The 24,064-nt window shown below is 43.1% G+C and overlaps 1 protein-coding gene across 3 annotated transcripts in view; it reads right to left on the minus strand.

The window, feature by feature from the left end:
• Nucleotides 1-213: 213 nt before the first annotated feature.
• Nucleotides 214-24,064, minus strand: part of PTH1R (parathyroid hormone 1 receptor) — a 62,479-nt gene continuing 38,628 nt past the window's right edge. For 2 of the 3 annotated variants that reach the window (XM_074197756.1, XM_074197758.1), the window contains exons 6-14: nucleotides 20,068-20,162; nucleotides 14,009-14,195; nucleotides 13,384-13,537; nucleotides 9,282-9,342; nucleotides 8,875-8,941; nucleotides 4,802-4,896; nucleotides 4,479-4,620; nucleotides 1,594-1,635; nucleotides 214-962 (exon numbers count right to left, since the gene is read on the minus strand). In XM_074197756.1, coding sequence (XP_074053857.1) covers nucleotides 582-962; nucleotides 1,594-1,635; nucleotides 4,479-4,620; nucleotides 4,802-4,896; nucleotides 8,875-8,941; nucleotides 9,282-9,342; nucleotides 13,384-13,537; nucleotides 14,009-14,195; nucleotides 20,068-20,162 — 1,224 coding nt within the window. In that variant the 3' untranslated portion in view covers nucleotides 214-581. The remainder of the gene's footprint in view (nucleotides 963-1,593; nucleotides 1,636-4,478; nucleotides 4,621-4,801; nucleotides 4,897-8,874; nucleotides 8,942-9,281; nucleotides 9,343-13,383; nucleotides 13,538-14,008; nucleotides 14,196-20,067; nucleotides 20,163-24,064) is intronic. The other variant, XM_074197757.1, reaches the window with a different exon arrangement.

Here is a 24,064-nt window from a genome sequence, read left to right on the forward strand (position 1 = left end):
GTTTAGGGACCTAAAGGTTGATATTTTTGGTGATTAGACCTTTCTCTTCAACTTCTGTCCTCAATGATCAAGAAGTTACCCCTGAGGATTTCTTCCAGCCCTCCCCTAATGGTTTTCTTCCCCTACTGTATCCTGGCTTGGGTGACATGAGATCCATCCACAAGATGCTCCCTCCCCCCATCACTTAGCTCAAAACAAACATAGCCACTCCAATCCTTTTTCTTTTCCTTTCTTTCCTTTTTTTTCTTTTTTTTTCTTCTTGGTATTTTTTTTTCTCCCTGACCTCCACAGCTTCCCCTCCCTCAATGGAATGTCTGTCCATCCCCTGGGTGGCCCCAGTTCTGCTCCTGGTCCTGAGAAGGCAGCCAAGGTCCCTTATGCCTGTGTACTGACCAGACCTGGGAGCATCTCTATAACTCCAGGCTCAGTCAGAGGGACCTCTGATTTGGCTTGCACTTGGGAATGTGGGGATCCCCAGGGCCCCTGGGGGGGACCTGGCCTGAGTACAAGGGTGGGAGCAGGCCACAGAGTTCAGGCTTGAGCCCAGGGTCTCTGCCCCCTAGATAGGTGGGGGATGTAGGTCACATGACTGTTTCCTTCTCTTCCTCCAAGAGTGGAGGGGGCTGTTCTCCAACCATTGGCTCATAGATTCCAGAGCCATTGAGATACCCGTCATCCTTGGTGCCAGGCTCTGGGCCAGATGAAGGCAATGAGTTCTCAGATATGGAGCCATGCTTCACATAGCCGGGCAATTGGTGGTGGCCATTGGCACTGGTTCCAGTCCCAGGAGCTAGTCGAGGGCTGAGGGACAAGGCCAGCCCCCCTCGGGGTCCCACATTTGTGACACTTGTGTGTGACACCATGGGGCCATAGCTATAGGTGCTGCTGCCACTCCGGGCCTTCCTCTTGAAGTCCAAGGCAAGGGTCCATCGGCTCCACGACTTCTTGATCTCTGCTTGTACCTTGTTGGGGAGGAGATGAGAGACAGAAGGCTCAGCCTCAGGGACCTTCCATTCTCAGTGTATGAAAAGAAGTTGGCCTGGGAGTCAGGAGAGGCCTGAATCTGAATTCTGCTCATACTCTCACTAGCTGGTTGGACTAGCTGATAGTAATATCTCATGAGGTTAGCAATATCCACTCTTCCTATTCCGTAATGTAGCAGTGAGGGTCAAAGGATTTTTTAAGTCACCCTATTAAGTTTAAAATTGGGTGTCTTGTTGGACCTCTGATTTGCAGCTAGGTGGTTCTGTCTGGAGTCAGAAGACTAGAGTTCTGTCCTAAATCACTTAGTAGTTTTGTGACTCTGGGCAAGTTACTTAATTGCTGACCTCCTCAGGTTCCTCAAATGTAAAATAGGAATAATAATAGCATATGCCTCTCAGACTGTTGGGAGAACCAAATGAAATATTATTAGAGTATTTAGCATGGTACTTTATGGTAGGTGATTAATAAATGTTTATTTCTTTCTTGTCCCTAACCAGTCTCTAAGCTCCCTGAGAGCAGGGGACATGGTTCCATAATCTCATTTCGTCACTATTTCACCTGTCCATGCAGAAGGCATGTTCTCAGGGATGGGGCAGGAGTGACACTCACCTCTCCATTGCAGAAACAGTATATTATGGCAACGAAAAATCCCTGGGGAAAGAGAGACAAGGCAGGAAGGTTAAGGATGTTTTGAATAGTTTTCCGAACCCTATCAAAGCCTTCTACTTCCAGGAAGACCTTCCTGCTGTGCTGACAGTTGAAGCCTCATGTCCAGATCATCCTTTCCAGGTTTAATGTCAGCTTGGAGAAAGGAAGGGGTAAAAAGTCCGTTTTATTTTTGCATCCCCTTCCCTTTTCATTCTGGGTTAGGATCTCAAGTATTACCAAGTGAGCAGTAGAAAATACTCTCCTTGTCTCTGATAGAACAGGACAGATGTCTTTATTGTCATTTTACAAGATAATTAACAAATTTCATTTGATATATTGGGTTAGAGTTATTCCCAATTATTGTTCCCCTTTCCCCTCTGAAAATGAAATGACATGTCTTGACCACCAGGAGTAAATTTATGTTGTTTCCTTATAAGATTGTGAAAGCTGGAGATGGGGATGGGGCTGGTTGGATGGACATTTTTATGGGTGCAAATCACTTTAAAATGATGGATATGGTTTGCAAATTTCAGCTGACAACAACTAGTTTTGCTGACTCTAGGAATCATTGATGGGCTCTTGGTGCTTGTCATGGACTCAGCTTTGCTATTGCAGAAGAGAAGGGAGTCAGTGACTTTTTCTTTTTAGGGTTATGCAAGATGCAGCATCCTGGGACAACTCCATGCTGGCAGGGTGGGTCTAGGTACACACTGGACACAGCTCAAGTGCCAGTCTCTTCCCACTCCAGTTCATCCTCCCTTACTCTGTAGAAATGACTGTCATAAAGTATAGGTCTGATCACATTACTCCATGGCCCCATTCAGTAAAGTCCAAAGGTTCCTTAGCACTTCCAGGATCAACTATAAAATCATCCTCTCTCCAATCACCCTCCATGTAAGATCATCTTCCTAAAGCACATATCTGACCATCTTCCCCACTTCCCCACTCAAAAAAATGCTTTAATGGTTCTTTATTGCCTTGATACAAATCCTTTGTAAATGTGTCCTTTCTTCCTTTCCAGTCTTCTATCTTATTCCCATTCTGCAATCCAATGACACAACCTTCTTTTGCCAGTTTTGGCACAAGCTATTCCAACTGCCGTCTCTGGATATTTTACCAACTGTCTCAGTGCCTAGAATGCTCTCTCTCCTCATTTCTGAATTCTGGTTTCCTTCAAATCCCAGCTAAAAATGACCTTTTGCAAGAAGCCTTTCCCAATCCCCCTTAATTCTAGTGCCTTCCCTCTGTGATTATCCTCAATTAATCATGAATAGATCTTGTTTGTATATAGTTGCTTTCATGTGGTCTCCCTCATTGGACCAAGAGCTTCTTTGAGAGCAGAAACTGGTTTTTGCCTTTCTTCATAACCCCAGGGCTTAGAAACAAGACACAGTGTAAAGTAAGTGTATAATAAATGTTTGTCGACTTGTCCTAACTTAATTCTTTTGCTTGAGGAGGTGTGTTTCCCCAGCCACAAGTCCAGTTTCTTATCTAGGCAGAGAGGTTAGCTTGTATCACTGCCAAGTTCACCACCACCCTTCCAGTCACCTAGGTTTGTAACTCTGGAGTTGTTTTCAGCTCTTCAATCTCCTTTCCCTACATGTCCAGCCATTTACCAAGCCCTGTTGATTCTATTTCCACAACATTCCCATATCTGTTTTTTTTTCCCCTTTCCACTCACAAAAGTCCCAACTCTTGTTAAGTAAGCCTTCATCACCTGGTCCAACTGGTCTCCCATTCTGCTTTGTTCCCCTCTCCATTCCATCCTCCACGTAAAATCATCTCCCTAAGCATACTCCTGACCATCTTACCATTTTCCTGCTCAAAAAAAGATTTTAGTGGCTCTTTATTGCCTTGAGGATAAAATACAACATCCTTATCACCCTGCCATTGAAAATTTACAATCTGATTCCTTTTCAGGCTTAGATAGAATAATGATTCCCCCTGGAATATTTGTCCAGCTTGAGTTTCAAATAAGTTCCTTTTTGTGTTTTTGCACTGGCTGGCTCCTCCCCTCTACCCCTGTGCCTGGAATGTTCTCCTTCCTCATCTCCTCTCTTAAAATCTCTAACCCCTTTAGGTCTCAGCTCAGGGGACAGTCTCTACACAAGATCTCTGAAGATCTCCCAAATGGAATGTAAATTCCTTGAGGGCAATTTAAATTTAATTTCTTTTTGTGTCCCAAAGGCTTAGCAAGTTGCCTTGAACAGAGTAAGAAGGTAATGAATTATTGAATATTTTGTGACTGAGAAAGTCTAACACACTTCACCACCACTTCTTCCCACCCTGCAATTGCTAGTCCTAACCTGGCTATGGACCATTTATAGACTTAGGTCTATCAGTTTCCTCATTAGATTCCCTTTCTATGGCTAATATGAAAAGCTATTTACTACTGTTTTTACCTCTGTTCCCTCTTATAGAAGAAAGGAGGGTAGCATGGGAGGTGTGGAGGTCGTGGGTAACCTATCACCCCAGATTTCCCTTGATCCCTCAGTTCAGTCTGTAGTAGACCTCAGGCCCTACTTGATGACATTTCTGCTATAAGGGGGAGGAGGATTTATAGAAACAAGAATGGCAAAGTGAAAGTTCTGGCTGCATGTGCATGCAGGGGTGGGTTAGAATCCACTGTTAAATTTTTGCTGTAAGAATTTACATTTAGGAGATTGGCAAATGCTACAAAACAGGGTTTGATTTACTGTTTTGTTGATTGCCTGGACTTAAGGAATCGAGAAAATATTTCAGCTATAGATTTACAGAGAGATAATTGTTAAATATTTACCAGCCCACCTCAATCCCACAAGAGGTCAGTGATCTGCAATGCTCAAGGGCCTGAAGGCCACACCTACCTGGAATGAATTGAAGAGCATTTCATAGTGCATTTGGACTTGCCAAAGAATCCCTGATACTTCTGTGTACGGCATGGCCATGAAGACGATGTAGTGCACCCCAAACAGCGGCATGAGCACTAGTGTGGACTTGAGCAGCTTTCTACAAGAGGGGGCAGAGGTCAAAGTCAAGACCAACCCTTCCTCCCTCTCCATCTGAAACTTGGCTTATCTTTCAAGACCCTTTTCAAGTGCATTCTCCTTCAGGAAGTTTGTAATTTAGTGAATGAAGGACTGAACCTCTGAATGGGGAGCTGAAATATGAGGCAAAGGAGGAGGCTCACCTGTACTGTTGCCTTGTGTCACATCTCCCTGCATTGGTCTCCCGGAGTTTAGTAGCCAGCACTCTGATTATATTGATAAAAAGAATAAAGTTCACCTGTGGGAGAGAGAAAACAGAAGGCATGGGATTTCAGAGATCTCTGTAGCTGAGGGAAGAGGGCGTAGGGGATGGTGACAGGGCAGCCTTGAAAATCTTTTCCTCTAGGAAAGAGAGTAGCAGGAGTCTGATTTCAATTTAGTATAATAGAAAAAATGTTGTTCTTAGGAGAAGGAAGATCTAAGTTCAAATCCCGAGTTTGATGCTTAGGAGAGTCTAAGTTTGTGATTTGGGAAAATCACTTAACCTCTCTGGGTTTCAAATTCCTTTAACTACAAAATGGATAGTTTGGACAAATACCTATATTCCCTTCCAGATCTGATATTATGTGATGGACATGAGGAACTCTAGGAGAACACTGACTCCTGCCCATCTCCCAAGCATTGTCTCTTTCTGGGTCCAAATAGATCTCCCATGAAATCTTTCCAGAATATGCCAACGTATCAAAGACCTATGATTTAATTGTTGTAAAAATACTCAATGTGAAGTCTATAATCTTATTAAATACTTGTTGACTGATTCATTGATTGTAGTCTTGCTGCCCAAGACTCAGAGAGGAAGAGAGGTCAAAGGTGGACTTCGTCCACAGTTGCCTAGCTAACTGAATGCCAGAGATAGGATTGAAGCCTCAGTCAGTCAGACTCCAGATTCAGTACTCTATCTGTTCATTATACAACACTGTGGTCACCTTCCACAGGACCAAAGGGCTTGGAAGAGACTTTAGATATAATTTAGTTCTTCACTTTCATTTAAGAGATGAGGAAACTGAGGTCCAAGGATGAGGAAATGTGGTGAATCGAATGAAATGGGAAAGCTGATCTGCTCAAGATCACTTGACTGGATCAGTCTTTTCTGTATCCTTTTCTCTCTCTAGCCTGCCTCTTTTATACAGAGCCTGGGAAAAGATCCAAAGAGGAACCATCTGCCCTTTATTGTTCAGTCATTTTCAGTCATTTCTGACTCTTTGAGACCCCATTCGGTTTTTCTATTTTTTTTTCAGGTTTTTGCAAGGCAAATAGGGTTAAGTGGCATGCCCAAGGCCACACAGCTAGGTATTAAGTGTCTGAGATCGGATTTGAAACCAGGTACTTCTGACTCCAAGGCCGGTGCTTTATCCACTATGCCACCTAGCCGCCCCTCATTGGGTTTTTTTTGGCAAAGGCACTGGAGTGGTTTGCCATTTCCTTCTCCTATTCATTTTATGGATTAAGAAACTGAGGCAAATGACTTGTCCAGGGTCACACAGCTAGCAAGTGTCTGAGGCTGGATTTGAACTCAGAAAAATGAGTGCTCCTTACTCTAGGATGGATGATCTATACACTGTACGACCTAGCTGCCCATAATTAGATAGACAGACCTGGAAGCCTGGTTGACATGAGTATGGTCACGTTCTCTGAGGGCAGCTGGGCTATTGCAACAGCTTTTTAATTGGATCTTTTGAACTTAATGTCCTTCTCTGTCTAGTGTGTTCAATACATCCCACTAGGATACTTTCAAGTAATAGAATACATGGAAATTTCTTTGAAAATTTGAAAGTATTCTATAACATTGTCTATCACTGTTTACCATTTGTTTTATGGAGGTTTTCATTTTTTGATTTTGTGGGGTAACTATCTTTAACAAACAAGACTCTGCATTATAGCTGTCAGCCCCTTATGATTTCATATTTTTCAAAGACTTCCCTTTGTCCCTCTTTCCATCTCCCCATCCCAGGGCTCAGTCTGGTATTCAAGGTACCATCAGGGATGTGCTGGTAAATGTTTAATAACTCTCAGAAAAAATCCACAGGTCATACTTGTAAGTTTAATCTGCATCATTGACATCTTCTCTGTCACATTATTAAGTCAGCACAGTCAACAAAGGAATAAATCAAGCCCTGATTTGTAGTTTGTTCATTTTTTTTTTAGGTTTTTGCAAGGCAGATGGGGTTAAGTGGCTTGCTCAAGGCCACACAACTAGGTAATTAATTATTAAGTGTCTGAGACCGGATTTGAACCCAGGTACTCCTGACTCCAGGGTTGGTGCTTTATCCACTGTGCCACCTAGCTGCCCCTGTTCATTTCTAAGATGTAAATACATGTTCACATTGAAAATTTAACAACTGGCTGACTCCAGCACCCTCCTGGTACCCCCAGGCTCCAATTTCCTTATAGCACATGACTCCTCTCTTGAACCCTTTATTTCAAGTCATGCCAGACTCCTCATTATCAATCCCTTCCCCCTAATTCCCCAAAAGTTCATTCTTTGATTCTCTACTGCTTAAGTCTCCAACCGTACAAACTTCTTTCAAGAGTCCTCTAAAGTGTTTCACTTGGGTCTCTTCTACCTCAGAGCTCCCATAAGACCTACTCTCTTCAACCCTTACTTGCCCCTAGACACAAATAAACTAGAATCGCAATGCTTTTTTCCCCCTGAGTATGAGTTTGGTCTCCCTTTCTAAAATGGAAGTCTTCTGGAGGGTATAATGATTTCAGAAAATCACAGAAAATCAGAGTTAGGAGGCACTCCAGACCCCTATCTGGTCTAACTTGTATCTGAGTAGAAATTTCCTCTGCAACAGCCCTGAGAAATGGTTCCTCCAACCTGTGCCTGGAGGTTGGAGCTATGCCTTCCTTGTATTGGTCATCCTCAAGTTATCCTGCATATATAGCTTGTTTGTACATAGTTGTTAGACATTGTCTTTTATATTTCTTTGCATTTCCAGTGTTTAGCAATCTGGCATGCTTAGGCACATAATAAACGTTTGTTGATAGACAAATACAGAGAAGATAGGGCATTTGTGGTCAAGAATGGGGGCGTAGAATGGAAGATTGCTTCCAGTACTTTGCAAAGAATAGGCAGTGTAGGGCACTTAATAAATGTTCGTTGATTGATTGATAAGAAATTTGGGTGAATCATCTTCCTAACAAGACATCAGGGTTTTTGGAAAAGGATTTGGAGTTCTTAGTGGACCAAAAACTTGATATGAATCAACAGTATGATTTTTTTTTACTGTAAAAAAGCTAAAATGATCTTGAGCTGCTATAAAATTAGCACAGTTTCCACAAATATTGAGATGTTAATCCTGTTGACTTTTACCATGACCAGATCATATCCCAGAATACTCTGCTCTCTGGTCAGCACATTTTATAAAGGATATTTCTGAGCTAAGGGTAAGTAGAATGGTCAAGAATCTTAAATCCATTCCATAGAGAATGGGTTGGAGGAATGGGGATGTTTGCCCTGGAGAAGAGAAGGCTCAGTGATGGGTGGACAACATGATAAATGTGTTAAAAGGCTGCCATATTGAAGAGGGGAATTCCACTTGTCTTGTTCAAGCCCAGAGAGTGGAGCTAGGAGCCAGGGGTCAAAACTGCAGAAGGTAAGTTTAAGTCTCTTTTCAGGAAAAACTTTCTGACTATTCTTAGAGTTATCTCAAGAGGTAGTATACTCCTTGCCTCCTTGTCTCCCCATCTCCCCATCTCAGCTTTCAAGAAGTGATCAAATGACTACTTGTGAGTATATAGAAGGGATTCTTTACCCAATGGGTTTGACTACAGCTACTGAGATCCCTTCCAATTGTAATTCTTTGGTTCAATTCTCTTGGAGGGTGTGGTGTGTTTCTTTATTTCTTTTTTTTTAAAGATTTTATTTATTTTGAGTTTTACAATTTTTCCCCTAATCTTACTTCCCTCTCCCCACCTCCTACAGAAGGCAATTTGCCAGTCTTTATGCATGGTGTGTTTCTACATTAGACCAAGGCAACTTGGACCCTCTATCTAAAACAGAAGCTCTTTGAAGGAGGGTTCATGTGATTCATACAAATCTTAGACTCAAAAGTGGAAAGGATCCCAGATCCCACCAGGTCCAACTTGTACAATGGTTCCAATAGCCTTGGGAAACCAGGAGCACATATCCCACCCAGGTTGGAGCTCCTTGAAGACAGGGGCCATGTGTCCTCCTTAGACCTCCCTTCCCGCACCCCCACCCCCTGCTCACCACAATAGCTGCCAGGATGGGCACCTGTATGATCCATTTCTTATTCCCCGAACTCAGGTCCCAGCACCTGGAGAGACATAAGTTCATCATGTCAGCTCTCAGAGGCATTCTTGATGAGCTCCCCCCACCCTCGACACAGCTCTTCCCTAGGCCACTCCTCTAGACTCTCATGACTAAAGTAACATGTTCAAAAAATGAACATGGAAGCTCCCTAATTTGGTATCTACAGAAAGCCCCCACCCTATTAAACCATCCCTGACGTGTCCTTCATAAGGGATATGATTGTGCTTTCTGAGCCTAGTTTCATCTGTCATGGATAGACCTTGGACACCCTAAGAAAACCCTACTCTGAGGTTCCCCCCAAAACTCCAGGGCCCAAAAGGCCCCAAAGGAGGCCCCAGACTTACTCGGTATTGGCCAGTGTGGCCCTCACGGTCACCCACACAGCGACAAACACGGCAGGGAGGCCTGGGGAGGAGAGTAGAGGAGAAATACAGAGAAGAGGAAAGAAGGGAGAGAAAAGACATAGAGGAGGAGGGGAGGAGACATATAGAAGAGGAGATGAGAGATGCAAAACAGGTGGAAAAGAGAGACAGAGGAAAGAGGAGACAAAGGAGAGGAGGCATGAGGCCCCAGCTCTCCTACCCTCCCACCCTTCAACAGTGAGTCAGTCCATGGTAAAGCCCTCCCCCTCCCTCCCTCTTTCCCTTTCCCTGGCTTCTGAGCCTTGATTTACCTCTCTGACTATAGATGGAAGACACAGGAATGTCTAGAGAGGGAAGAGGGGTGGGAGGAGGAAAGAAAGTATATGTTAGAGAGGAAAGATGATGATGGGAATAACACAAACTATAGAGAAGAGAGATACTGCCATTGAGACTTGAAGAGACGTGAGAGAGGGCCAGTTTAGGGAGAGGGATGTAAAGAAGAAGAGAATGGGAGAGGGTAAGGAGTTACTGAGTTTAAGAATTGGAAGGGAACATGGTGACTATTTAGACCAAGATGGGGAGGAAAACTGAAAATGGATGAGAAAAATGGAGGGTGGTGAGAGTAGGGAAGGGTAGGGAGTAAAGTCTGGCATAGGCTGAGGGCTGGTTATTAGGGTAGGGATTCCCAAAGGTATAAACTTTGTGGTTTGTAGCTACTCTCCAGTCTCAAAAAGTGGGGTTCCAGGAGTTGTGATCTCCAGGGTCAAGATCATTTTGATGACTAATCAGAGAACACCCAACCTCTTTAACCTAACTCTTGGTATTTTGTCTCCAGATGCCATGTCTTTGCACTGACTTTCTTCTCTCCCTTTTACCTTACTGCTACCTCTCAGTTCCCGGCTTCCTTCAAGTTTGAGTTCATGTGCCATCTCTTCAGAGCAATATTTTCTGATTCCCCTAGTTAAGAGTTCTCTCCCTCCTTGCATGAACATGACTCAATGTATCTGTTTAAATGATGCATCCCCTCAGTAGACTGTAATTCCCCTGGCAGGGTGACAGTCATTTTATCCTGAGAACCACCTTGCACATTAGAAATGGTTACTGGATTTCATTGGTTTGGAAATTTTCCTCTTTGCTTTCCTTTCTCCTCTGTTTTCACTTCCCCTTTCCTTTTTTACTCCCATTATGAGACATTCGTGAAAAGAATTCATTTATCTACTCCAAGATTTCCTTGTTTTGGTTCCTTTTCCAATTATTGGATATTACTGTCCTTGCTAGCATGCCCTCCTTCACCCACAGCCTGGGTTATGCTCTCTTTCCTGATCTTAGTTTCCTTAGTCACTAAAAAAGGTAGGGAGGACCCTTTTCTGTCTGGCCTTTATAGTACTTGCTTCTCTTCTGATTCAGGAATGTGGCTCTCTGCTCAGTTCCCCTTATCTTTGGGTCATTCTTTCTCCCCAGATTCTTCATCCTCTTCCCAACTTCTAAACCTCTCATCAGTTTTTCTAACAGTTTTTGTCTCAGTACAAACTACCATATTATTGAATTGTCTCCTTTACATTTCCTCCCATACTAGAAGCTGGGTGACCCAGAGTTTATCTCTACCAGGTTCGTAAGTAGGGATAAAAACACCAGGCAACTCAATTGTCCTGGTGGAATGAGTTATGAAGAGGGAATCAACCCTATGTACTATCTGTATGACCATGGGCAAGGTATTTCTCCTTTTGGGCCTTAGTTTCCTTATTTATAAAATGCGAGGGTTGACTCTCATGACCTACCTATGGACCACACTTTCTGTCCCAATGTTGCCTTTTTTTCCTAGAAGCATTTTTATTCTCCAAACCCACAACAACATTCATTTCCCTGATAGCCTGATCAAAATCATCTCATTGGGGAACATAGCTACTTGAAAATTCACAAATTCACCCAAATAAGTCCATACAAACATAAATGCACACACAGATATGTTTGCTTACACAATGCATAACCATAGGCCCTCCCCCCCGATATATCTAGCCAGTCTACAAGGGCATGTGAGCATGTACTCCCAGCCACTCTCATGATTACAAATTCACACAGATACAGACACATACACACATAAATGTATTCAGATTGTCCTTTGCATCCACATTCATCCACTTGTACGTACATGCATCCACATAGACACATCCATAATGACTCCCCTGTGGGCACAGAAAGGGTTCCCTGGGTGGGCACCGATGCTGTCAGTGACTCTTATAGTATCCACATTGTATGCGCTGTGCATAGTAGTGAAAACACACAGTGTGTACAATGCAGGTTCTATAAAGTCAGATGTGTCCCCCCTCAGGGCTCACCTCATGGGCTCATTCAACCAAGTGAGACCCACACCCTGGGCTAGCTTGGCTCAGTCCATCCTACATATCAAGGACCCTCCCCTAACAAATACTGGTGGCCTCTCATCAGATCTCAGCTCAAGACCCTTTCCTGACTCCCCGTGACCCATTGGGTCTCAGATAAACTCCTTGGTTTGAATTTTAAGGCTACTTCTGTTAGCTTCCCAGTATGGTGAATGACTATACCTCAATGGGCTGGCCACAGTCTTGGTCAGAAAATCACACTTATGTGTATTCTGTATGGGCAAGGGCTGGGCTTTTTGCCAGGCTTTGTTTTGAGATCTAGGTGTGACCATTGGTTTCCTTGAATTGAGTGAATGAGCTTTTTAGGAGGAAGTAGAAACAGTCACCCAAAGCCACCACCCTACCACAAGGATCCAGCCATTAAGTATAGTAATAATGGTGGAGAGGAAGGGAGAAAGGGAGAGCATCCTTGGCTCAATCAGGTCTTGGGGATCAAAAAGTCTAAATCTCATAGGTGGGGAAACCAAGTTCTTGAGAGATAAAGCAACATGCCTGTTAGGTAATAGAGATGGATTTGAATCCAGGTCAATTTAGGATTCTCTTTCTCCTATCCCATGCAGGAATTTGTTTTTTTATCCCCATACGTGGCTGCCATTGTTGCGGCTGCCTGTTCAAAATGAGTTTGTCCAGGGCATAGTGGGCAAAGAAGGGGGGCACTAAAATGTGTATTCTTATGAAGATGGGAGCTGGTGAGGCTCCTTTGGAAATACTGGCAGTCCTGAACAAGAGGATCCATAGGCTGTCAAATAGATGGATGAGGAGAAGGATTAACATCTCCAATTCCAGGAATATCTTCTGCCAGAGACAAAAACAAGAGAGCTACTAGGCAGTGGTGATCTCAATCCAGGGCTAAACAGGTGTTTCTGGTCATCATCTGCTTCCCTCTGTTTTCTGGTTACAGACTAACTTCTGAGTCTAGTCCCAGATTAAATTCTGGAGGCTGTCATTTAATTATTGGAGGTCAGAGCTAGAAGTCCAAGCCCCTCCTTTTACAGATGGGGAAACAGGTTCAGAGTGAATTTGCCTAAGGTTGCACAGAGAGCTAGGAGCAGAGCTGGGTCTGACTCTCATCTCTTGGCTTCACTTCCCACCACCAGCACTGCTTCTGCCTTGCATTCAGCTTTAGTCCTTTCTGTGATTCAGCCCTGATCTTGGGTTCTGATTTCATCCTCATTTTCTGTCACTGATGTCATTTCATTCCCATAAGTGCCCTTGATTATTGGGAAGCAGCATCTGATTCTAGGTTTAGGTGGGTTACTACCTGAGGCTCCTCATGTAAGTGGAGACAGGACAGCCAGTGTGCATGGATGTATAAGGGAATTTCCTGATGTAGGAACAGAATTATGAGGCAGCTACAGGACAGGCACACTGGGAGATATAATGGGATCTATCTATGCACACTGAGTTCTCATGTTGCAATTATATAGCCACATTCATGCATAGAGACTTACCCAGACACAATGTATACATGAATCCATGGAGCAACAAAATGTTTGCATGCTCACATGTAGATACATAGTGGTGTAACAAAAACAGACACAACCCTTCCATCACAGATGCATGTGCACACACACACATACACACGAAAACACACAAACACACACAAACACAAATAAATGTAACCATAAGCAGGCATACACAGGTAGCTGGGAGGTAAAAGGCCTTTAGCATCCCAGTAGACGTACCCCAGCCGAATAATGTGAAACCCCAGAGATACTTTTTCTCAGAGAAAAAAGCCATGAAGATGAGACTGTGAAGGTATAGGCCTTCCACCAGGATCCAGTAGTAGTTGGTGGTCAGGAAGTAAAGGAAGACGGTTACTGCCACTCTGCAGCCCACCTGGATTGAGAGGAAACAAGGGGCAAGGAGTTAGATGGAGTTGGGCATGCTCTTAGGGCTACCATCTTTTATTCATGCACCAGGGAAACATTGTTAGCACCAGAGTTGGTCCTCTATGGGCCACCCAAAATGGAAGGAAACTTTTTAGGACTCATTCATATTTCATTTCCATCCCTAGAAAACAGAGCCATTTTCTCTGATTCTGTCTGATTATGCTCAGGCTGGTGTAGAAATTCTTTGCACTTTCACATGTTAGTATGTTGGGATGAAGTGGGTGCTTGGGTCTCTGAGAAGCCTTCTGGGAGTACACTCTTCTGGGGGGGGGACTCATGGTGAGGAGGGACAGTGAAAGTGGGAAAACACAGAGAGGGAATGTCCAAAGAGGTAGGGGATGAGGATTTGGGGGCGGTCACAGAGGAGTTGGATTGGACAAGAAGGAATGGGCCATATGCTGGGACCTGGGACACTCACAAAACCCGCCTTATCAGCAGGGGGAGGCTCTGTGAAGGCCCTCAGCTCCTCCTCAGTGATGCGCTCAATTTCATCTGGCGAAGCCCCCGAGTAGAGCACGGCATCCTTGATGAAGATGCTCACAGCCCGGAGCATGAAGGATACGAAGAGGTGCATGTGAATGTAGTTTCGGGTGCAATGCAGCCTCCTGGAGGGGGCACAAGGAACAGGGTATCAGGTTAGCGGATGCAGGAAACACTAAGTCCTTTACTGCTCAGTCCTGTTCTCATACTCCAGGTACCCAGGTCTTTGTCTTTGATGATCCATTTATGTGACAATAACAATGATAATAGGGGCTCCCATATCACTCAAAATTTAATATTTACAACCTTTTTCTTCTTTTTTTATGCAAGGCAATGGGGTTAGGTGACTTGTCCAAAGTCACACAGCTAGAGAATTATTAAGTGTCTGAGGCCAAATTTGAACTTAGATCCTCCTGACTCCAGGGCTGGTGTTCTAAACCTTTTTCTTCTTCATCAATTTTGGGACATTGAGAGTAGAATAATCATTGTCCCCAACTTATAGCTGAGGTTCAGGAAGGCCAATTAGTTGGTTGCCCTCCTAGTACAGAAAGTAAAAAAATATGGAGGATCAGAGCATCAGAGCCTTAGAGCTGGAGTGAACTTTAGGGGTACCTAGTCAAATTCCCTCATTTTGTATATGGGGAAACTGAGGTCCAAAGTAGTTAAATGATCAGCATACTTCTAAACAGGGAGCTAAGTAGCAAAACAAGAAATCAAAATTATATTCTCTGACTCCAAATCCAGTGTTCTTTGTACTTTGACTCTCCAGGTTATCAGAGAGAGGAAAAAGCTTCCTTAAAAAAATGTTAAGAAATTTTAAGATGTTAAGAAAAAAAAAGAAAATAGAACTGAAGAGGCAAAAGGGAATTCTGACCTATGTCAAGAGGTTGAAGGGTGGAAGAATATTACCCAAAGAGACAGTGATGAAGGACCATTGAACACTTGGAGCTAAGATCCTATTATCTTTCTGGAGAGGAAGCAATAAGTCTGTCTGAGGATGACTTGAAGGAGTTATGCTATACTATGAATCCATATGGGCAATCAACAGAGAGATCATCCAGATAAGGATGAGAAGGACAGATGAGTAGTGATGGTTGATAACTCCCAGCGCAGGGCCATCAAGACACCTCTTGTTTGAACTGACACAAGCAATAATGAAGTTTGTCTTCCCAGAGCATGGACTCAAAAAAACCGGAGATCTAATGGCTGCTACTTGCTTCTGCTACTTTCCATGGGGACAAATGATTAGAAGAGACCTAGAAGAAGGTATCACCGAGGATTATGAAGTCCTAAGCAAGAAATGAGAGATCTCAAGAACAGAGGTGGTATTTGCATTACTGTCAGTCATCAGTCAACTAGTATTTTTTTTGTTCATTTTTTTAGTTTTTTTTTTTTGTAAGGCAATGAGGTTAAGTGGCTTGCCCAAGGCCACACAGCTAGGTAATTATTAAGTGTCTGAGGCTGGATTTGAACTCAGGTACTCCTGACTCCAGGGCTGGTACTCTATATACTACGCCACTTAGCAGCCCCTCAACTAGTATTTATTGATGGCTTACTGTGTTACAGACACTGTTGACTGAAGACAGAAATTCAGAAGGGATTGAGCACCTGGTTAAGAACATGGTGTCTGAAAATGAGATTTGGATTTCTGGATTACATCTTAAAATAGAGGAATAATTGACTTTTGGCCACTTAAAAAAAGTTAGTAATATATAGATGTATATTTACATATAGTATGTATAAATAGATATAGCATATATATGTGTATATGTAGATAAACACACACATGTCTGGATAAACATATTTATACACTTACATACACAAATGTATATATGTATGTTTGTATGTATGTATGTGTGTGTGTGTGTTAGATACTATACTAAGACCTGGTATTACAAAAACAAAAATGAGATAGTCCCTGTAACAGACAAAGTAAACTAGAGATTCTAAGAGAAGGAAACAAATTTGACTTCATATGTATCCCTGAGACTTGGTGAGATGGAATTCATCTGGCTCTGGAAGAGTGTACCATAGGCAAAAGGAACAGAATAGGTAAAGGGAAAATAGGTAAGGGAGCATAGGTAAAATAATAGGGTAGTGTTATATTATAGTTAGGTATAGTTATTATGATTTATTCATTTGAGGAAATCCAGGAACCAAAGAGGAGTAGCATGGTAGAAAGTAGTAGTTCTATGAGGATTAATGGGAAGAGGAACAAAATGCTATTTTTGTGATATTGTACTGCAGAACACATGGACAGAAGAAAGTGATGTATTCAAGAAGCTGTTCAAAAACCTGATGCAGAGAGATGATGTAGTAGGGATGATAGAATTCGATTGTTCAGAGTTTTCTCTGCCTCTGTCTTTCTACTAAAAGGAAAACAATGAATGAATACTTTAGTATTAATTTCATTTTTTCCAAAGGTGGAGGAAGTAACAAGAGGAACCACTATTCTGAACCTAATTCTGGCAAACAAAGGAAAAGTGAAGGAAATCTGGGTGGGGTGGAGATGATGACTCCATTTTAAAAGTCATTATAGAAGAGAGGAAAGTGGCAGAGCAGAATGGATTAGAGGGAGAAAAAACTTGGAAGTAGAGAAACTAGTTACTAGGTGGTTTTAGATGAATTTTAAGTTAAATTAAATTCATGAATACAGGATGGGAGAAACCTAGGATGTTGTGCCTAGACTATTGTTTCTTTAAAAAGATCTAGAGAGTTTTAGCGGTCTACAAGTTCAACATGAATCCATAGCAAAGTATAACAGCCAGAAAAGCTAGTGTCTTCTTAGGCTACATTAAGAAAGACATAGTATTCAAATTGATGGAGTTAACACGTTCAGTTTTCAGATAGACATTTTAGGAAGGACAGTAGTAATCTTGGATGCATCTAGAAGAAGGCTATCAGGATGATGAAGGGTCTTACAGCTCTTCTCCATACATTCCCTTTTCTCTCCCTTTTAGACATCTATATTACATTTCAGGACTTCATCATCTCTGGCTTGAGACTATTGCAGCACCCACCCAAGTAGTTTCTCTACTTCAAGTTTTTCCTTCCTCCAATTCATTCTTCACATGGTTGCCAAAGTGGTTTTCTTAAAGTGCAGTTCAGACTATATCATCCCCTACTCAATAAATTCCAGTGGTTGCCTTAGATTCTCTAGAACCAAATATAAATCCCCCTGCCTTTTTTGGCATTTGAAGATCCTCACACCTTTCATTTATTCTATGGATCTTGCTGTTTTGCATATGTTCCATCTCTGTGTTTTTGCACTGACCAGCTGTTTCCTAAGCCTAGAAAATACTCTCATGACCTCATACTCTTGGAAGTCTTTGTTTCCATCAAGCCTCAAGTCAAACAACAATCTCATGTGGTCTTTTCTAGTTTCTCCAATTCTTAAGACAATCTCCCTCAAGATTACCTTTTATTGTCTTAGGTTAATTTTGTATGTAATTATTTAATTTGTATATTATCTCCTGGATGACAATGTAAGACCCTTGAAGGTAGAATTTGTTTCCCTTATGGCTTTTTATCATTGAAAGTGCCTGCCTCAAGGGGTGGCTAGGTGGCACATTGGATAGAGCACCAGCCCTGGAGTCAGGAGTACCTGAATTCAAATCCAGCCTCAGGTACTTAATAATTACCTAGCTGTGTGGCTTTGGGCAAGCCACTTAACCCCATTGCCTTGCAAAAACCTTAAAAAAAAAGTGCCTGCCTCATAGAAATAAAGGTTTGTTGATTGGTTGATTTTGACTTCTGTTCAGGTGAAGTTGAGTCTCCTTGATTCTTGTGTCAAATCAATCATATAAGAAAAAAAGATTAATCTACAGGAGAAAATGCTGGCTATCAATCCAGATTTTTTAAAAATGCACTGGTTCTAGATCATTTGTGTAATGGAAAGGAGACTGCATATTCTTTTATTTGCCTTCCAGAAAATTTCCCCCTAAGTCCCTGTTCTTATGTCTCATCAAGTCCAAGATTATTGAAGTTGTCTGCATCAGGTTGATAAAGTTAACATCAAGGCTGAGCCAGTAGGGCCCAAGCATGTCTGATTCCTACCAACTTGGAAGGGCTTCAAGGACAGGCCTGGGGATGGAATGACACCTAACTAAGTTTGGGAAGTGTAATCACCACAGGGAGAGATTTATTTTGGTCATAGGAAATGAATAATTGTTTAATGAGATGTGCCTAATGAAACATTCTTTGATCCTCTGACTCTCAGCTCTGGACATTTGCTTTGGCTCTCCCCTAGGCTTGGAATACTCTCCCTCCTCCACCCTGACTACTGACTTCTTTCTTTTCCTTTAAGTTGCAACTAGTATCCCATCCTTTGCTGGAAGCCTTACTCAATTCCTCTTGATAAAGTTGGCTTCCCTCTGGCAATAATTTCCTATTTATTTTGTAAATAGCTCATCCTATATATTCCTTTGCATATTATGTCCTCCATTAGATTGTAAGCTCTTTGAGGGTAGGGACTGTCTTTTGTTTCTTTTTGAATCCCCAGTACTTAATAAATGTGCATTGATTGATTGGGAGTTATATTATGGATTCATAAGATTATTAGAGTTGGAAGAGATCTTAGAGTTCATCTGGACTTGTAGACAGGAAGACCCAAGTTTGACTCCCACCTTGGATTACTAGCTGTGTGTTAATCTTCCTGTATTTGATTTCTCCATCTTTGAAATGAGGAGTTTGGATTCGATCACCTCTAAAGTTCCTTCTAGGACTAAATCTATGATTCAATGAGCCTCTCTTACTTCATAGTTGAGGTCTAGAAAGTTTAGATGACTTGCTCAAGCTCATACAAAATGACTAAGAGATTCTGAGAATTCTGAGGGAGAACTGAGATTCAAACTGAGTTCCTCCATTTCTCAATCCAGTGTGCTCTTTTTACCAGGCCACACTGTTGGCAGAGAAAATGATCTCCTGATGAAATCCCAGATCTTTGGAAATACAGTGGTACTGAAGTAATTCTATTAATAACAATGATAATAATAGAAACAACTGGAATTTATAAAGCACTTTAGTAACAAAGCATTCATTATGTAGATAAATTCATGGGTCTAAATGAACAAACCACATTCACTCACTGAGCAGAGAAAACAATGAGCCTGAATGGAATTCAGTTAAGTTAGACTTTCTTTCCCTTTTCTGAATTCTCATCTCCTTGTGGTGTCCCATTGGTCTTTTCATCCCCCAGTTCATCAAATTGAGCTTCTTAGGGTATTACAAGATCAGAGAAAGTCAGAACTAGAAGGGACTGAATCGAACTGTACTATATATAAAAGAGAGCCACTGCTTTGCCTTACTGATAGAAATGGAGAAGAACTTCTTTTAGAAGGTGGAGAGAACTGATTTCTACTCTAGGCTCTAGGGAAATGTCATCAAAAAAGAAATTATGGAACCTTCAGGAGGAATTGATTTCCGTCTGTGATAGATGAGAGGAAAATCAAGTTTACTTTGATGTAAACCTTAAATTTTTGGAATGGTTTCCAGGGATCAGGGAAACGGTACTTAGAATCCCAGGGTTCCAAATTCTACAGGGCAAATCCACCTTGGAAACAAGGGATAAGAAGAATGCCCACAAATGCTTCCAGAGTGTCTACTCTCCCCCAGAATCTACACCTGATGATGTGTTTTCAACCCATTGAGTAGTATGGGGATAGGATAGTGCTTTTTTTTTTTTTTTAGGTTTTTGCAAGGCAAATGGGGTTAAGTGGCTTGCCCAAGGCCACACAGCTAGGTAATTATTAAGTGTCTGAGACCGGATTTGAACCCAGGTACTACAGACTCCAGGGCCGGTGCTTTATCCACTGTGCCACCTAGCCGCCCCCTAGGATCGTGCTTTCTTAATAGGCACCATATATATTTTCCAGGCATTTTCCATGGTCATGTTCTCAGACTATATCCTGGAACGCTCCCTACTCTGAGCTCCTGACTCCCTAGTTCCTTGTATAGTTAGGCTCTAAGCATCTTGGAAGTGGGAAATGAGAACCTTACCGAAAGTAACCCAGGATCAGCACAGCCACTGTGAGGGAGCCCAGAGAGATGGAGTAACCCACAGTATAAATCATTCCAAGGCGATCGAAGACTTCCTGAAGGCCAAAAAGAAAAGAGTCAGTAGAAGGAGGATAACCAGGGCTTCTGCCAGTCCATATTTAGGGTCACCATGGGAAAAACTGTGTAAACAGGATCAGCATTATGGAAGGGAAAAGATAAGAATCTTATCTTCAGCAACCTTTTGGCTGAGGAAAGGAATACATCCTGCCTTGGGGGGGGGACCACTTGTCTAAGGGAGGGGGGTAGGGGAACAGATATGGAGATTGTAGACATAAAAGTATATTTATGTTTATAACTATATTTGTATAAGTAAATATCCTTACATAAACATGTGTTTACGTGCATATATATGTAGCACGAATACATTCATATATATTGTTAATATAAATATGTTAGATTGTTCTAAGCAGGAAGGAGATGGGGTATAGACTGGATGCTGATTGGTTTGGGGAGATGAGAGGCAGGAGAAATTAAATAGGAAAGGCCTCATGGAGGAGGGGAATTTTGAAGAGGGCTTTTGTTTTATGCTTATTTCTTATTTTCTCCTGAGAAGGAGCACCCTGAAGGCAATACCCTCAATTGCCCTTTCAGGGACCCCTAGTGTTTCCCCAATACCTTCAAGACCATTTCTTTACCAAGGTGGCAGTTAGAGCTTGGGGGTTATCCCTATTCCCTTGTCTTATAGGGTTCCATTGCCCCCTCAGAGGTTGGCCCTATGCCTAGAGCAGAGGAGGAGGTGGCTGATGTCACCGGGCAGGGATTCCAATGCTTCGTCTTGATCTCAGGTTCTGGACCACATGTGAGCCAGGGCTCTCCCTACCTCCCTGCCCAGTGGTAGCTGAGCAGTCCTTCCTGGAAATCTCGCCACCGGCTAGGCCAGTGCCAACATTAGGGGCTGGGAAAGAGGGAACGGGAGTCTGGCCAGGTAGTACTGGGGCACTGGGGGAATTTCATCAGGGAAGATGGAGTCTATAAACCAAAAGGCAGAAAGGGCAGCCGGGGTAACTCAGATCAGCAGACACTCTCCATAGATAGAGCTTCTTGGTTGATCGGGGGATGGGGAAGACCTAGACCCCCTTCAAAGGGGCAGTTTGGAGAGAGGGAAAGAGAAAGAAAGGGAGACAGACTAAAATAACTCTTTACTTTCCTGAGATTTGCTTCCAAGCAAGGAATGCACGAACCCACTCCTCCCATCTTCTATTGAAATCCTTCCCTTCTTTCAACTCAGATGCCATCTCTTTCATGAAACCTTCCTTAATGCAGGCCCCCCTGAAGCCCCCTGTCCATACCTTGCCACATTTCCCCTGGGCTTTGCCCAGACCTTTCATTTTTCCTCATATTATGTTTTTTTGGTGTAATTATCCTTTCCCCTTTCTTTCCTTTGGAGCAGGGTCTGTATCATCTATCTTTTGTATTCCTAACACCAATCACAGCCCAGCCATATGACAATGTTTGCTGAATTGACTTGAGGTAGATTTTACACAGAATGACTAGGATAGAGAATGGGAAAGAGAAAGGGGGAGTCATGGAGACAGTGGCAGGGACAGAAAGAGGCTTGGAGAGACAGAGGGAAGCTCAGTGAGACAGAGAGAGACAGAGACAGTGGCAGGGACAGAAAGAGGCATGGAGAGACAGAGGGAAGCTCAGTGAGACCAAGAGAGACAGAGACAGTGGCAGGGACAGAAAGAGGCATGGAGAGACAGAGGGAAGCTCAGTGAGACCAAGAGAGACAGAGACAGAGACTCAAAGCAACAGAGAAAGAGAAAGTAAATAAAAGGAAGACACACACAGGGGACGATAGGGATACCAGACCAAGATCGAGAGGAGACAGATGGAGCTCAAGAAGCTTAGCCTTTGAGAGGGGGAAAGTTAGGGATGGAGAAGGGGAGGGGAGGGGCCAAAGGGCTGGCGGGGAGGAACTGGGGAGGTGGGGCAGGCCAGGGCCACGCCAGCGGCTGGTAGCTGTGTGATGCTCATTAAGAACGACGCAGCCGAATGCTGAGCGGAGGGAAAACCAAGCTGTTGTTATTGGCTTCTTGCCCTGCCCCAAGCCCTCGGAAATAAATCAGAGGCAGGAGGCCCAGCCCCGCCTGCTTGCCTGGCCACCAGGGCCTTCCCGTCAGGGAGAGAAGAGGGGGGCTGAAGCCCAGCCACAGACTGGGAGGAGAGGAATGAAGCTGTTGTCCTGGTCCCCAAAGCAGGCCGGGGAGGCCCCGTAACCCCTCTTTCCTTTCTAGTTCATTTCAGTCACTTTTCCTTGACCTCTCCACATGGGACATGAAAATCCCCATTGTGTGTTCCTTGGCAGGCCTTAGGTCTCTGTAGTGAGGGGTGTCAGTGGCGGGGGTTGGAATAGTCATCTCCTAGCCCTCTCCCATGAGTACAGGTGTTGATTATATTGGCTAGTTATCACCTTGGAAGTCCCTTAGAGCACGTCTTCCTCCCCACATCTGGCATTTATGGTGGGCTCCAGTCTCAGCTCTGATGTTTACTAGTTCTGGGATCCTGGGTTGGCTGGTTAACCTCTCCTCTGTGAGTTGGGGGTAAAGACATTTTTACTCCTTATCTCACAAGGACAGTTGGAAGGAATATACTTTATAAATCTGAAAGTGCTGAAGGAAAAGTGAATTATTATTAAGGAGGAAAGGAAGAAGAAAAGGGCAAAGGGTTAAGTCTCAGGGCTGCCTGATGTATGTACATATCTTTTAGCTTTCTGAACAAAGAACATTCAGAAGCTTACTGGGGAATTCTATGCATTACGATGATCTATGTTTGTGTCTTATCCTCTACTAGGCTGTGAGCTTCACTAGCTTCTCACCTAGACTTTCTCTCTCCATTATCATCTAGAATAGAGACACTATTCGAGCCATTTAACAAATGTATGGCTAGGCAGGAAGGTAAATGATATAGGTGGTGGTGGCGGTGGCGAATTTACCTTTTCTGGAAGAGCTTGAAGAATAGGAAGACTATTCCCTAGCACTGTTCCCCTCCAACCCATCCCAGCCCATTTGTGGCTGTGCTAATCATGATGGGAAAACAGAAAAGTGGATAAGATGGTTACTTGTCAGGAAGGAAAAGTGGAGGGATAAGGCAAGACCCCTTTAGGCTCAGCACTTGGTCACTTTGGGTTCTAGGGAGCATTGCCAAGCCCAGAAGGCAGGGTAGAAACCTTGGCTCAGGAAGTTGGAGCTCTGAGAACCATCTCCCAGGGACATTCAGAGAAGATGTCCCCCCTTCCTCCCCCAATGAGTAGATGTGTGGCATATCATTATCTTTTTCTGAAGCTCTATTCTGTGAGAATGAAGAAATGGAGGTACAAAGCAGCCCCTTGGTTTTCTAGGTAAACTATAACGTTCCCCTTTACCAAATATTCTGATCCTTGTAGGTAGGTAGGCTAGGAATAGCTTGAAGAGGGATCCTGGGAAGGGTGGGGAGAGGTGGACAGGTGATTAGAATGAGGTGTCTGGGATACTTTGAGCCTCTAAATAGCCTCTCCCTGACTATCTCCAACTTTTATTAAGCTCATTCCCTGCCCATGAACCTTTAATTGTTCCCCATTGAAGGATAAACCCTTCCAACCTTTAGTCCAGCATTTGAAGCCTCCATAAACTGGCCCCAATCCTCCCATCTAATCTCCTCTCTCTTCCTCTACTTCCCTTTACTTTCGCTCAGCTGATGCTCTCTTTCTTGCTACATGCAAAGGTCAAACTAATTTCTTTTTCAGCACTTTTGATTTCTTCCCCTCTTTCCATTTGTGACTTATTCCAAAGGTCCCTTCCAGCACCGATATTCATTAAGGCCCCTTCTGACCCTGACATGCTCTAAGAGGCCCTCCCAGCTCTGACATTCTGAGATTTGTTTAGTTTCCTCCAATTATACTGATCCTCACTGAACTCCTCCAAATTCCTGTCACTTTTATAGTTGGAACCACAAAATT

The sequence above is a fragment of the Macrotis lagotis genome, chromosome 8 (assembly GCF_037893015.1).
Source record: "Macrotis lagotis isolate mMagLag1 chromosome 8, bilby.v1.9.chrom.fasta, whole genome shotgun sequence".
NCBI classification, from domain to species: domain Eukaryota; kingdom Metazoa; phylum Chordata; class Mammalia; order Peramelemorphia; family Peramelidae; genus Macrotis; species Macrotis lagotis.